We start from the raw sequence: 15,393 nt of genomic DNA on the forward strand, positions 1-15,393 counted from the left end.
CAGGAAGGGGAGGAAGTAGCAGATGCTAAAAGATGAATGAGAGCAAGTCAAAGTTGAGCACCCGCTGAGAGTCTCAAGCCCATGTTTAACTTCAATTTAGAATCAACGGGTTGAATCGAGGGTCGCTGGCAGAACACTGGCAGCTGGTCAGAGATTCTGGGGGTGGAGGCCATGAAATCGGCATTGGTGTCACTTCCTGTTTTGTGCTGCATCTGATGTTGTTAGTGGGACACTGATTTCCCTCTCCATTTTGCTCCTGCTGCTCCACAAAGGTGTTGAGGTGTCAAGAAGATCTTCTGCCAGAGTGAGAGACCTGGCACCTCTTGTTGGATTCCTTAGATCTGTTCTGCCTTCCTCCGGCACAAGGCCTTTTCCTCTGGCTCAGGGGAAGGTGTCTTGTGTCAGAAGAAGGCCCCAATGTTCGTGGAACTGTTCTGTCCATGAGATCAAACCCAAGTTTAAGAGACTTAAAATCACTTAATTTTACCATCTCTTGTTTAAAACAGTGAGATAAGCAGCTCCAGTTCTCAATAAAGGAAATAAACAAGAGGGAAGATGGATACAAGGATGATTCTTCAAAGTCTTTCATTCTGGAATATGACTTCATTTTTGAGCTCATGAGGCCCTCCAGTTTGTTTGATAGGAAGACTTCCTTCTAGCTAATTAATTGCTGAAGCTTCAATCTTACTTGTTTTCTTTAAAGATATCTATGAGCAGCCCTTTCAGAGCCCATGTTATTTAAAATAAAAGCCAATAGAGAATCTGCTTAGCTTTCTTTTTATATAAAAAAGCGATGTAGGAATTTCTCTGGTATCCTTGGCATGATTTCCCAACCATCTGCTGAAGATGACAAACCTCAGCTAATTAGGTTATGAAATATAGCTTCGTATTTAATTACTGCAGCACGTTTAACTTTTGCACGTTACTGGAAATCAAACAAGAGGCCTGAAGTTAGTGAATGGCTCAGTAAAGTAAAGGAGGTTTTTCTTATGCTAAAACTCACATCTAGCCAAAGGAATGAGAACTTTGATTTACTAAGGAATGAGAACTTTGATTTAGGAGCAGCAGTGGTGTAGTGGTTAAAAGCAGGTGCATTCTAATCTGGAGGAACCAGGTTTGATTCCCTGCTCTGCCACTTGAGCTGTGGAGGCTTATCTAGGGAATTCAGATTAGCCTGTACTCTCCAAAACATGCCAGCTAGGTGATCTTGGGCTAGTCACAGTTCTTCTGAGCTCTCTCAGCCCCACCTACCTGACAGGGTGTTTGTTGTGAAGGGGGAAGGGAAAGGAGATTGAAAGCCCCTTTGAGTATTCTACAGGAGAGAAAAGGGGAATATAAATTCAAATTCCTCCTCCTCCTCCTCCTCCTCCTCCTCTTCTTCTTGTTGTTGTTGTTGTTGTTGTTGTTGTTGTTGTTGTTGTTGTTGTTCTTCTTCTTCTTCTTCTTCTTCTTCTTCTTCTTCTTCTTCTTCTTCTTCTTCTTCTTCTTCTTCTTCTTCTTCTTCTTCTTCTTCTTCTTCTTCTTCTTCTTCTTCTTCTTCTTCTTCTTCTTCAGTCCGAGTGGTTTAGAGTTATGAAATGTATTCCGTTAAAAGTTGAAAACTTAAGAATGTAAGATTTATTTACTTGCTCTGAAATGTGTATTCAAATATTTATATAGAAGAAAAGAAAAATCTACGTCATTCTATTTCCTTTTCCCTACAGCTTTAAGATCTGAATTGACGGTGGCTGCTGCAATTCTTGTGTTGCTAGTGATTGTAATAATTTCATTGATTGTCCTGGTAATCATTTGGAAACAGGTAATTTAGAAACAAGCTTCTTTCAGATATAGCCTGTTCAGGTATCCATTTGGGAAGGAGCTAACGTTTGGCATACCATGTTTTTTTGCATTGCAGAAACCAAGATATGAAATAAGATGGCGAGTCATTGAGTCCATCAGTCCTGATGGTCATGAGTACATTTATGTGGACCCCATGCAGCTGCCCTATGACTCAAGATGGGAGTTCCCCAGAGATGGATTAGTGCTGGGTAAGGACCATAAGAAGTTGCCTTTGTATGCAGAAACAGGATTCTCATTCATTGCAAATGGAAGCCATTATTGCTAAGTTATTCAGAGTACAATCCTTCCAGGTGGCATAAGTTCGAGGGCTACTCAGGGGCATTCCCAGCTCCAAACTCTGGTGGAAACCGACTAAAGTCAGTTCCACCACTGGGAATACTCTTAGCCTGCCCCAACTGTGCTGGTGTGCAGATTTAGGCTGCTGCAGCTCTGTGAGGCACAGGCTCTTCTGGGTTGGGCGTTGCCTTTCCCAACCGGTGTGCCAATCATGCTGGTGGGGGTGGCCCCACACTATCTCCGAAGCCCAATTTGCCTCAGGATTAGGCTGCATACTACACTATGGCAATCACAAAAGCAGCAAAATTGACTCTTCAGGTATACAGAAAAATATTACTGCCTAGATTAACTGAAAGGGGAAAAAACTCTTGGCTTGATGTGTGGTCAGTGTGCTCCAGAGTCATGGACTATTGAGTAAAAGGGTAAAATGTCTGGGGAGGGGGAATCTAAGGTTTCCTTCCAAGCAGTGGCAGTTGGCAGAAGACTCTGGGAGTCTGGATACCTCAAGAGCTCAAAGAATGCTTAAGAAGGAGATTTGGGGGTGAGATTTCTAAATGCCCGCCCCCTTCCTCCACTGTTTCCTGAAGGCCCATAGCTTGCATTAATCTGAAATATGAACAGAACCAGATAGGTGTAGCCAAATATATAAACCAGAAAAGGACTATTAGAAGTACATATATGTCTCTTAGGGATAGGATATTGCTATAGCCCCCTGCCCCTTCTTCTGCAAGCAATGAGAAATTCCAAGGATTGGTTGTTTTCCTTGGAGGGAGAGAGCACTGGGGACTTAACGGCATTTTTGTAGCGTTTACCTTGTCTTGCTAGTGTGATCAGGACCAGGAACAGTTCCCACAAGATGGAGTTCACTGAGTAGAGATTGTGGACCCAGCTTGTGAACTCTCTTACAGCCAAAAGTTACTTGCATGTTGGATCTCTGTTCCTCAGATATGCTGTTCCCACTCCAGTTGGGACATAGCAGCATGCAGAAGGAAATTTAAACTTCTTTCCCCACACTGTTCGCTCAAACAGGAACAATCTGGGGAAGGCACCAAATGACATGTTATAGGAGAAAACATGGTCATGGGATTTTCTGTAATGGGGCAAATAACTCCAAACTCCACATAACTCACTTCTGTTAGGGGTTATAGTGCAAGGGGGAAGGATATATTTCCTTGTGCATAATGGGGCAGTCCCCAGTAACATATGACTATGCCAGATTCGATCTGAGATTCTGAGCATCTAACACCCTGTGAATTCCATTTCTTGGAAATTGATTCTGGGCAATTATGATAAATCATTAGGGAATTATTATGAACACTTTAATGTTAGAAATCAAAATATCTCACCCTGGTCTTCCACATGCTTCTTTTCTGCTCTGTCATGCTAACAGTGTCATGCTTATCTCACAAGAAAGTCCAGAATGTCCGCAAGAGAAATATTTCCATAATATGTCATTACATGCACTGCTCCTTCTGATATAAAAAGGGGTAATTCTAGTAATAGAGAAAGCACTTGTGATTCACTCTCAAACACATGTAAGAAATTTATGGTTCAGGGAAAACATAACTTAATTAAATCCACTTGGTTAAGAGGAAATCAAACCATGCTGTAAAAATATGTTATATAGTCTGAATTTAATTATGTACATGAAATAATAATTAAAACCGTGGATGAGACAGTGATGTTCCTGTCTTTCTGACTCACTAGCATGAGTTGTAAAGTAAACTTTAAAATATTCTAGTTTATGAGTCAGTGCATGAATTACTTGGAAGTCCAGTTCTGTTGAATGCGCACAACATTCTGTCAACATACCAAATACTCCTTTGGGATAGTAATCTGTTAAAAGACCAATTTTCAGTCTGTGACAATTTCCTAAGTTTCAGCGTGCTATGTAACTGGCAGCTCCGAAGTAGGGAAGCAACTTGTCACAAGCACATTTCACAAAGTTCAGACACTTAAAGTTTTCTTCCATACACAGAAAAAGGGGGTTGGGCAGACAACAGTCCCATAAACTCATCAATTTTATGCTTTTTCATGGAGTCTCCTTAAGGAAAAGGAGAGATCATAGTATGATGGTTCCTGTAGCTCTTTCACAGTAGAAATGGTCCAATTAACTGCTGAAGAAGTGGTGAAACTGTTCCTGGACTGTAATGTTTCAAATCACTAGTGAGGGTTCGAATGTTTCTCAGTGGCAACAATCCCGTACACAAACAAAGTAGAATTTTTCTCTCTGCTGTGTAGCTTTCTATGGGCTGAGGTTTATATGGTAGAACATGTTATTTCATCAACTCCCGCTAGCAGCATGCCATGCAAAGAGTTGCATCCTGCCTTGTGCTGTGCAGACTGTCAGTCACAGAAGGACCCTGGAGTTTTCTTTTAAGCTCAGCCTGTTGACGTGGGCTTGAAAAGTGACAGGAAGCTTTGCCCCATCCTGGATGCTCCAGTGCAAAAAGGGATCTGTCATAGGAAGCCAGATGAAGGCTTTGTTTAACAAGTCAGCTATTTGAATGTACCAGTATGATGATTATTATTTTTGTTTGTTTGTTTATTGGGCTTGTAACAACAAGTCAGGCACAGGGCAGCTTCCAACAATAACAATATAGAATTTACATGCACGAATCCATTAAAATCCCAATATGAATCCAAAATTAAAAACCAAAAGGGCGTCAATATAATTATTTTATTTCAATTTCTGAACCAGACACTATTATTGGAGAAACATTCCAGCCAACAGTCCCTCGAAATTATCCCTGTGATGCGTGGAACTTCCCCGAGTCTGCACAGAGCTGAGCTGCCTGGGAGAGCTCCCTCTGCCGGCTAGCCCCTTCTCTGCGCAGCACCGATATGGTGGCCACACAGCTGTGCACATGCACAGTTTATGGGGAATATTGATTCAAGCCAAGATCATCTTAGTTTACAGGACTTGTTTTGTACACTTACATTTTTAGAAGGAGATAGTGTTTTATTTTTAATGTTTATGAGCTGACCTAGGCCCCTTCCGCACATGCAGAATAATGCACTTTCAATCCACTTCCACAATTGTTTGCAAGTGGATTTTGCTATTCTGCACAGTGAAATCCAGCTGCAAAGTGCATTGAAAGTGGATTGGAAGTGCATTATTCTGCATGTGCAGAAGGGGCCTCAGTTACGCAAAGGCAGGATTGGTACCAACTCTGACAAATACAGAAAACCAGAAATGCACAGATGCAGGAAAATAGGAACCTTGGAAAGGATTGCTATTCACAGTGTGAGAAAGTTACATTTCCCTGGTCAGAGAAAGTACTACAAACATGTGCTCTGAGTTGTCTTGCAAGGGATTCTCTATAACCATCAGATCTAGTGGTCTGCTAAAAATCAAACTAAAAGTTCTTGTGATTGTGGGGCCAGAGCCGCTTCTCTGGTCCTACACAGCAAGATTAGTTTTAAGAAAAACTAAGTTAGAAATAAAAGCAAGGCATCTGATATTAGAAAAACAAACAGACAGTTTTACTTAGCAGAATATAGCAAGTTACAGAATGTGAACACTCCCCAGTGCCCTCGAGTGATAGACACTGAATTCAGAATGTTACAGAATACAGATAAGTTACAGAAGGTGACCTCTCCCTAAGGAGGCACACCCCAATCCAATGTTTAGAATGTTACAGGAGATTGCCTTCTCCTGGGTGGCTCTCGAAGGAGGCACGGCCAGTAGAGGAAGACCTGAATTTTTGTAGATGCAAAGACGTCACACAGTCCATCCCCTTACTCTACGTATTATGATTCGTATACCTTAAAAATCTAATTGGTCAGAACTGGTCACATGAAGACAGCCTATATTTCTACGTATTCACATTCCTTCTGTAATTCAAACGCTACATGCTGTTAGTTTATGGCCTCTATGCATATACAAAGGATAGTAATAAAAGCTAGCTCACTGTCTTCAAGAAAAACCCGTTTGGCCAAGTTTGGCTCTCAGAGAGAGCTATGTCCTCAAGGTATGCAGGACATTCTTTTGGATCATAAAACTTCTCTGTTCAATTCCCTCAGCATGAAATGTTAAAACATGATTCTAACAATTATACAATGATTCTAAGAAAATAGAATTATAGTGAATACAAATACATGTAAATATGAATCACTCTCATTTATCATTTCTCTGTGCTCATTTAACTATATAGAAAAATACTTTGTAATTTAACTAATCACATTCATTTCTAACCCAAAACCTAACCAAGAAAACAAGGTAATAAAATGCATCTTGTCTTCTGTCACGTAGGCCCTCTATGCCAAGATACTAAAGATGTTATCTTGCTGGCCTGCATATTCACTGAGAAACCTGGCAACATTCCTTTGACCTGTTGCTAAAACATGCAGGTTTCTGCTGGTCACTTACACAGAAGCTCCATTTTGATTCTTAGCTTCTTTGGTTCTATAACTTTCATGTTTCTTGATTAATACAAATTAATACACATTCTGGCCCATCTCCACATGATCTAGAGAAACTGAAAGTGTTGAGCCTTCACTATAAATGTAGCCTGGTCTGAAGCCAACTTAATTCTTAGGTCTGAAGCCATCTCCCTCTGGAAATTGTAGTGTAGGAGGGTAAGGGAACTACTTGGTTGCAAACTGCTAGCTGAATAATAGTTCACATTGTTAGATTTCGTTTAGAGTCATGGATATGCCCAGTAGTGTGTGTGACTGCAGTTTATAGAAACTTCTCCAGAGACATAAATGTAAAAGGTAAAACTTACATTTATTCAATCATCTTCAGTTCACAACTTTGTTCCAAGAAAAAGGTAGATAGAAAGAACCCTAGACTAAAGAGATTACTTTCCCTATGACAAGTGGGCACAACTAACGCGCCATCACGTGTGTGGAGGTGAGAGGATGCTGCAGTGGCAAAGGCCCCACTGAGCAGGCTGCCATTGACCATGCGCTCGGTTCAAAGGCTAGAGCAGAAGTGAAGCTAGCATGGGGAAGAAAGGAAGTTAGTGGGCGGTCTCCTGGCCCAGACAAGGAGGGCAAACAAGAGAGGCAACATCACAGTTAGAGTGATATACAGCACCCCCCAGTGTCCAGGCATGCAGAAGTCGCTTATTCCAACACACATAGCCACAGTTACTTGGATGGGAACCAGAGCAGTAGAGTAGATTATGCAGTCATGTAGACACGTCCATAATTTCTGCAGCCATTCTTTTAGGACTGACAGTACAGTTTCACCAGCCATAATCAATCCTGAACCTACCAGGCCAGCATTTAACCCCTTTTTAAAGGCTATTGAGAATTGCAAGAGTGTCAGGTTAGAGCCCATCAGTTTCCATTTGCTGCTTCATTCCAGATCTGCAGACACTTCCTATCAGCACCTTGTGTTTTTATTAGAAGACAGGATTTAGCAGCCCTGTTTTGGAAACCACCAAACTTTGGATTGTGGGCAAGGAAGGGGAGGTATAAACAGTGGCTGAGCTTCACACGTTTTTCTTTCTTTCTGGCAAACTTCTTTCAAGTTAAGAGGCTGCTGGTCGTAATAATGTTTAAATTTATAAACTGAATGGAAAAAAAAGACGAGGCTCTTAGAACATGGTCATGATTGTCTGAGACTTTCAACTATATCATCCTTTCAGGAATAGTCCCTGCCCACCAAACCAGTAACACCATGATGGTATAAACTTTACATTTCTAAGCCTATTTGCACCCCCTGTACAGAACCCTGGTGTGTTATGACATGTCGCAGATATACCGTCTGTTCACAAGCATGTTGGGCCACACCAAAATCCCATGTGAACCACAGACCACATTTTCATGTGACTGTGAGTCATAGGGGAAGACGGGCAGCATCAGGAAAGCACTCTCTTAGATAAGCTCATCCATTTTTACCAATCTCATCTCTGAGAATTCCTGATCAGTCTCATTTCACGGAACACAATTTGAAAGCCACTGGTCTAAAGACTCAAGTATAGTCCAGTATTGGTGGGATGAACTAGCCCAGTCAATTTTTAATTAAATGAGGGTGTTGCTTACCAATGATTTATTCATGAGTAACATTATCAAGTAAATGGAATTGCCTTGGGGTAAGTAGACTTTAGGGGTTGAAGTGGTGGGGAGTAGTGGTCAGAGTGTTGGACATGAATCAGTGTAATTCATGTTCCAGTTCACACTGTGTGTGAAATTTTCTTGGTGGCTTGGGGCCAGTCACTTTCTCTCATCCTAGTTCCACAACAGATTGCTCTCTGACATGAACTTCTTGGTAGGAACTGCAAGATTTAAACAGAATATTCTAAAGTGGAGATGGGTGGAAGCTGTGCCTCAATTTCCCACGCAAACAGGCTTTACTCCCCTGGTTTCACTGGAGGATTTAGTTTTGAATATGGAGAGGTACAATATTTTAATGAGCTAAAAATGTGTTCATTTTGTTCACAGTCAAACACATAGCAACAGCATGACATAAGTTCTGGGCACTGCAATTCAAGAAGGAGATAGACAAGCAGGTCCAGAGGAGAGTGACCCAAATGGTAAAAGATCTGGAATCCGTGCCCTACAAGTTGAGACTTAGGGAGCTAGGTATGTTCAGTCCGGGGAGGAGAAGTTAAGGGGTGAATTGATAGCGATGTTTCCAGTATTTGAAGGGATGTCATGTTCAAGTGGGAGCAAGATTGTTTTCTGCTGCTCCAGAGACTAGGACAAAGAGTAATGGATTCAAGGTGCAGGAAAAGAGATTCCACCGAAACATTTGGAAGAACTTCCTGACAGTAAGGGCTTTTGACAGTGGAATACATTACTTCAGAGGGTGGTGGAGTCTCCTTCTTTGGAAGTTTTAAAACAGAGACTAAAGGGCCATCTGTCAGGAGTGCTTTGATTGTGTCTTCCTGCATGGCAGGAGCTTGGACTTGACGGCCCTTGTGGTCTCTTCCAACTCTATGATTCTATACAGAACAGTAAAGCAGCAAGATAAGATAAAGTGTTGCCTCTCTGTTGTTTGTAGGCAGGATCCTTGGCTCTGGAGCTTTTGGGAAAGTAGTTGAAGGAACTGCATACGGATTAAGCCGGTCTCAGCCAGTGATGAAGGTGGCTGTGAAAATGTTGAAGCGTAAGTGCAGTTATTTCTCATCACTCCAATTTGTGCTGAAATGTACATGTCTGAATTGGGTCTTGGAAAGCATAATTGATTGGCATGCTATTCCACCCCAACCCCCCACATATCATGGGCTTTTCCCTTCCTCAAATACCTTGTCAGCATTTTTTGGATTTTTTTTTTCTCCTGAAAAAAAGGTGGCAATAAAAAGGAACCACTGGCCCCTTCCGCACACACAAAATAATGCATTTTCAAACCACTTTCACAACTGTTTGCAAGTGGATTTTGCTATTCCGCACAGCTTCAAAGAGCACTGAAAGCAGTTTGAAAGTGCATTATTCTGCATGTGCGGAATGAGCCAAAAAGTGGATCCTGAAAAATGCTGATTTGGGGGGGGGGGGGGGCGTTTCAGGCCTATTCTGCCTGTTGTCTTTTTTAAAAAGAAAATCTCCCTCCCTCCCTCCCTCCCTCCTTCCTCGCTTACCTGCAGCCTGGCCGGGCTCAGTGCTTGAACTGAGGATGTACCTCCAAAATCCCTGTGAACTTCAGAGGTGGTGCCCACAGGTCAATGCTGGGTTCAACTCTGTCAATGCTGCTGCCTCCCAACTCCACCTGGGTCTTGGAGGCAGCTGGTGGCAGCCCAGGCTCAGCTCTGTGCTCCTTGCTGCCTCTCAGACCCATGTGAAGTTTAGAGGCAAGCAGATTTTTGTGTGCTTCAGGCTGGTGCCTCAGTTATAAGCACATTTGCTTAGAAGCCAATTCCAGGGGCTTCAGCAGAAAAGAAGCGTATAAGGAACTTGTGCATACTGCTGGAAGCTTCTTTGCAGGGTTTGCTGTCAAATCTCCTACAACAGACTAGGCAAGCCATATCAAAAGCCAGACGGCAGCTTGGCTGTGAAAGCTACATTGGTGAAAACTGCAAAGCAAGTTCCTGTTTTCATGTATCGATATAAAAACTAATTTGGATCATGCATGTAAGGAAGGAATGGTTGCCACCAGGACAGGGACAATGGCTGCCATGTGGCCAGGAAAACCTGAATCCTTCCCCTCCTCCCCACACACATTTTAGCCATCCACGGCATTTTCTGTGGCCGCTTTGCGTGCACGGCTTCCATTAATGGCGACACTGGGGCAAAAAAGGTTTCCCCCAGCGCCGCCAGTTTGCACAGCAGCTGCAGCATGGCAACTTGGCGACCTGAATCACGGCTTCCCTCCCCAGGGCGGCGTCAAACCACCTCTAAGAAGCAACAACCCTTTAAAGGCGGTTGTTGTGCTGGGAAGGGAGCGTCTTCCCTGCGGTGCGTAATCGGGCCATGCCGGAAGACGCTGTCTCCCGTCTCCGCCCCCACTTCCGACGTAGCGTGTCCTCCTGCATTAAGCCTGCGGGGCGTCGCAGGCCCGCCCGCACTGTCCTCCGACCTCCAGGGGTCGGAGGGCGAAGCGTGGGCCGAGGGGCTGGGCTTAACGCCCCGCAGGCGCACGGTGAGGACACCGTGAGTGGGGCGGGAGAGGCGGCTCCAGCGCGAGTCAGCCGCCTGCTCGTCTGTCGGGCCTTCCCCTTCGCCTGCTTTCGCCTTGACGGCTTGCGTCGCGAGAGCAGGCTCCCCTGGTGTGAGGCCGGCCAGAACTCCCTGCCGGCTTACAGGGGCGCTTTCTCCTGGCCGCGGCAGGCAGAAACGGCCTGTGGTATTTCCCAAAACATCTGAGCAAAGTGGGTATGAGAAAGACTGGAGAAAAGTCAGGGAAATGCCTGAGAAGTGTGTGATGCTGTGAGAAAGCAGGAAAAAATGGTGCTTCCTAAATGCTTTGAACTTGGGGAAATAACCTGTGGAGAAATGGTCGTTATTGAATTTTTTTAATGTTGTGAGTGTGGGTGTTAAGGTTTGCAGGAAATCACAAGCTCATGAATTAATGGCCTTGGCTCAGATACTAGCAGAGCTAAGAAAGCCTGAAACTGTAAAACCATAACATGGGCATAACATGTGGGGCTATTAAAGAAAATCAGGCCAGTTCTGAGCAAGAGCAAACTGGTTTCTCTAAACTAAGATTAATGTTAACACCATCTGGTTCAAGAACTGACTCAGTCTAGCGGATTCCCCCCCTAAAGAAGTACATTTCAGAAAAGTTCTATCATGAGAACATATTGAACATACATCACACGTTGTAGTATCATTTTATCTTGCCTGTACTTTGCTATTAACATTGCTATTAACTTCGCTGTTAACTCTGTAAAATATAATTCTAATTAGCGTCTCTGCTTATTTTTCAACAGCCACAGCAAGATCCAGCGAAAAGCAGGCTCTCATGTCTGAATTGAAGATAATGACCCACCTTGGGCCCCACTTGAACATTGTGAACCTGTTAGGAGCTTGTACAAAATCAGGTAGGTTTTCATTGAATCGTAGAAGCATAGAGTTGGGAAGGACCTCCAGGGAGAGAGAGCCAATGTAATGTAGTGGTTGAGACTAGTGGACGCTAATCTGGAGAACTGGGTTTGATCCCCTACTCCTCCACATGAATGGAAGACTCTTATCTGGTGAACTGGATTTGTTTCCCCACTCCTACGCATGAGGCCTGCTGGGGGATCCAGGGCTAGTCACAGTTCTCTCAGAACTCTCTCAACTCCACCTACCTCACAAGGTATCTGTTGTGGGGAGAAGAAGGGGAGGAGTTTGTAAGCAGCTTTTAAACTCTTACAGGAGAGAAAGGTGGGATATAAATCCAAACTCTTCCCTTCTTCTTTTCATCTAGTCCAACACCCTGAAGAATGCAGGAAACCTGCCCCTGCTCCATGCCCAGAAGATATAGGGGGGGGGAGGGTGAACCCTCCAAGATCCCTGATAAATATGGTTTTGTTAGCTGTCCTTACATCCCATCAAAACATAGAAGGGAGTCCACATGCTTGGTGTAAGAATGTACAGTTGCCTGCTTCCTTCAGTTCAAGCAAACAGTCAACTTCTAGGCCCAAGTGTTTGGTTTTTAAGGTGTTTGGTTTTGACATTTCCTGTCTAGAATATGCATATCTCAGAGATAGTTCTTATGAACTACTCTCACTCCTTTTCAGTCAACTGAGATCAGGAGGCAAAACTCTGCCAAAGGTTTCATCCAAGAAAATGGCGGCAGAGCAGGATCTTTTAAGGAGTCCCCAAGGCTTTGGAATGAGCTGACAGAGGAGATGGAGTGTTGCATCTATTTTTGGTACTTAGGAGCTTTGCAGGGACCATTGCTTTTAGACAAGCCTATATCTTGTGTAAAGGGTGGTTATAAATGTTGTCATAATTTATATTGCTTCAAATAATTATATAAGTTTTTAAAATAAAGGATTTCAAAAATTATGCTGTAGGCTTGTCTCAAAGTTTAGGAAATGCAAAATAAAAAATCAATTAAAAACAGCCTTTGTTCTCTTAAATAATCTGGGGAAAGCAAAGGAAACCCAGTTTCTTCTATTCCATGATCAGAAATCCAGCAACCATGAAGCTACCTGCTATCTTTTCCATTTACTGCAAATCCAATTCATGAAGGAGAAAGATGTAGCCATTTTGTGTTTGTCGTGCTGGTAAAATTATCCACAGGGCATTGCTCAAAGCTAAAGTGTGGTTTCAACCCATAATATTTTGGAAGAGTGGATATTTGGCTTCCCACAAGCTTTCGGAAGTCTATTGACTAGAATTGTCAGCTGTTCATCATTTTATGGAGAGTTCATATTGTTTTGACAGCTCTGTCCACAATAAATAAGGTGGTCCTAGTTTACCCTTTCTTTTATGAAGACAAGAGTATAGATTCAAACAAACATCAATCCATTCTGCTGCCAGTTTCAAAAGTTTGAAACAAAACCAAAAAATAGATACTGAAGGTAGCAAAAAGCAACACTAAGTACCTTCAAGAAAAAAAGTTGTGTGGGGTTTTTTTTTGTAAATATATTGGGTTGGACTCCATTAGCTTTGTGACTGCTTGAAAAGGAAAGGGGCCTCCTCTGACAATCCAAAAAGGCTATGCTGGGAATCATGAGACCATAATTCCCATGAGGAATAGGGCTGTGTTAAGAGGGAGAATACTAAGTGTTATTTTGTCTCTTGTGCTAGGTCCAATTTATATAATTACGGAATATTGTTTTTATGGAGACTTGGTAAATTACCTGCATAAAAACAGAGACAACTTTCTGAGCCGAAATCCTGAAAAATTTAAGAAAGATTTGGACATCTTTGGAATGAATTCAACTGACGAAAATACTAGGAGGTACTTTTTTTTTTAAAAAAAGAACACATTGCTTGACTCTGCAATTATTCATTCAAGTGGATGTACCCCAATATGTGCATGAATGAGACAGCAAGCCTATTGATTATTGCAGACATGTGCAGACTCTCGTGCCAGACTATCGAGGTGGGCAGATGAAGACACAAATGATTGTTTAGAGCAAGGAGTCCAGTCTGGAAGTGCTGTCTCTGCATTCACCTCACAGTATACCTGTTCTTTCCTAGAATTAAAAACTGAGGGAGGGGGGAGGTTCTATTTGTGCCAGTCTGAAGCAGAAACAAGTTGTGCCCTGTGCTTCTGAGAGGCTGATCCAATGAGACTTCCAGAAGCCTTTCTCTCCAATTCCTGGAGACATTTTTTGCGCTTTTAAAATGTTGTGACTTCTTTCTTTAAATTAACATGATAATAAGTGAGCGGGCAAATGTATAAAATCAAGATGAGCTTTTAAAAATAAAAAGATTAGAATTGGATGTTTTTATGTTATCATTTATGACTTGGTCTTATAGAAAGACTGTAAGGGCCTTCGTTCACAAATAATAAATTTTATTGTATCATATTGTAAAAAAAATTAAAATTAAGAAGATGGGCATTCTGCCTAAAAAGTGTGAGGAAGAGGAAGAATGACAATCTCACTAGTGTTTGACTAATGGGTCTGCACGTCAGACACACTGAGCTAACCTGAGCCATGAAGGAAAGGCAGAATATAAACATTGATATTAATATTGATAGAAAATGAATAAAAAACAGTCATTTCACTTATAAGGCTAGTGATCTGCTGTGTGCTCTATATTTAAATCATGCCTGTCTTCACCCAATTTTAGGCCAATACAGCAGATTTGCCCTGCAATGCTACCAGTCAGATACAATCTCATTGAAACAGTTTGTTACAATAGAAGTGTACAACTTGTGTTGGCACAGCCAATTCCTGAGCACAGATGCGGGCCATTCATTCCCCTCTCCTAGTCCAATCAATAAATATGCATTGTGGCAGGTGATCAGTACTGGGGCCTGAAAGGCCAGTATATTTCACAGTGACCTCAGTAAAAACTTTTTGAAAAACTGAGGCACTTACATCTTCCTTATTGCTTGTCCCATTTCTGTCCTTTGAGCCTTGGTTGGTTTATAGCAAGGCCTTTTTCATAATTCTACACTGCCTGGAAATGTATTATGAGCCACAGAACTGTAGCAAATGTGCATATCCAGTCACTAATATCTCATAAAATAATCTGCATTAAAATGGCATTCCTGGGTCCCGTTGGAACAGTTGATGGATATGGAGCTTTTGTGATGTAATGCCTCCTGCGCCATCTCACTTCCTAGAAATAATCTTTCTTGCGACCGAGGATAAGACTCTGATCCTACAAGTGCATTCTTGAAACTCATATCAACTTACATGAGTAGAACTTATTCCCCTAGAACACAGGTGTCAAACTCGTGGCCCTCCAGATGTTGTGGACTGCAGTTCCCATCACCCCCTGCCAGCATCATGCTGGCAGGGGATGATGGGAACTGTAGTCTATAACATCTGGAGGGCCGCAAGTTTGACACCTATGCCCTAGAAAGACAAACAAGCCAGTCTGCTTTCACCAAATGGACCTTCCATTCAGTTGAGGTTAACAGGAGTCCTTGTTATACTAATGATATGTGTTCACCTAACTTCCCGAAATTGCAAGGTTGGCTTCAGAGATATTGAGGCACAGTATCTCTGGGGTACTTTTGATTTGCCTTTCTCCTCATTAGCAAGGCTTCCAGTGGCATGAAGGAATGGGAAGAAGGCCTATTATGGCCCCTTCTGCACATGCAGAATAATGCACATTCATTCCACTTTCACAATTGTTTAAAATTGGATTTTGCTATTCTGCACAGTAAAATCCAGCTTCAAAATGTATTCAAAGTGGATTGAAAGTGCATTATTCTGCATGTGCAGAAGGGGCCAATGATTCCTTGAAAAGTCTGGGAACAGCAGAAAACCATTG

The 15,393-nt window shown here is 42.5% G+C and overlaps 1 protein-coding gene across 4 annotated transcripts in view; it reads left to right on the forward strand.

Moving 5' to 3' along the window:
• The window catches only part of PDGFRA (platelet derived growth factor receptor alpha), a 66,167-nt gene that overhangs the window by 35,261 nt on the left and 15,513 nt on the right, over positions 1-15,393 (forward strand). For all 4 annotated transcript variants that reach the window (XM_048510154.1, XM_048510155.1, XM_048510153.1 and 1 more), the window contains exons 11-15: positions 1,704-1,798; positions 1,895-2,027; positions 9,074-9,178; positions 11,436-11,546; positions 13,246-13,399. In XM_048510154.1, coding sequence (XP_048366111.1) covers positions 1,704-1,798; positions 1,895-2,027; positions 9,074-9,178; positions 11,436-11,546; positions 13,246-13,399 — 598 coding nt within the window. The remainder of the gene's footprint in view (positions 1-1,703; positions 1,799-1,894; positions 2,028-9,073; positions 9,179-11,435; positions 11,547-13,245; positions 13,400-15,393) is intronic.

The sequence above is a fragment of the Sphaerodactylus townsendi genome, linkage group LG10 (assembly GCF_021028975.2).
Source record: "Sphaerodactylus townsendi isolate TG3544 linkage group LG10, MPM_Stown_v2.3, whole genome shotgun sequence".
Classification (NCBI taxonomy): Eukaryota; Metazoa; Chordata; class Lepidosauria; order Squamata; family Sphaerodactylidae; genus Sphaerodactylus; species Sphaerodactylus townsendi.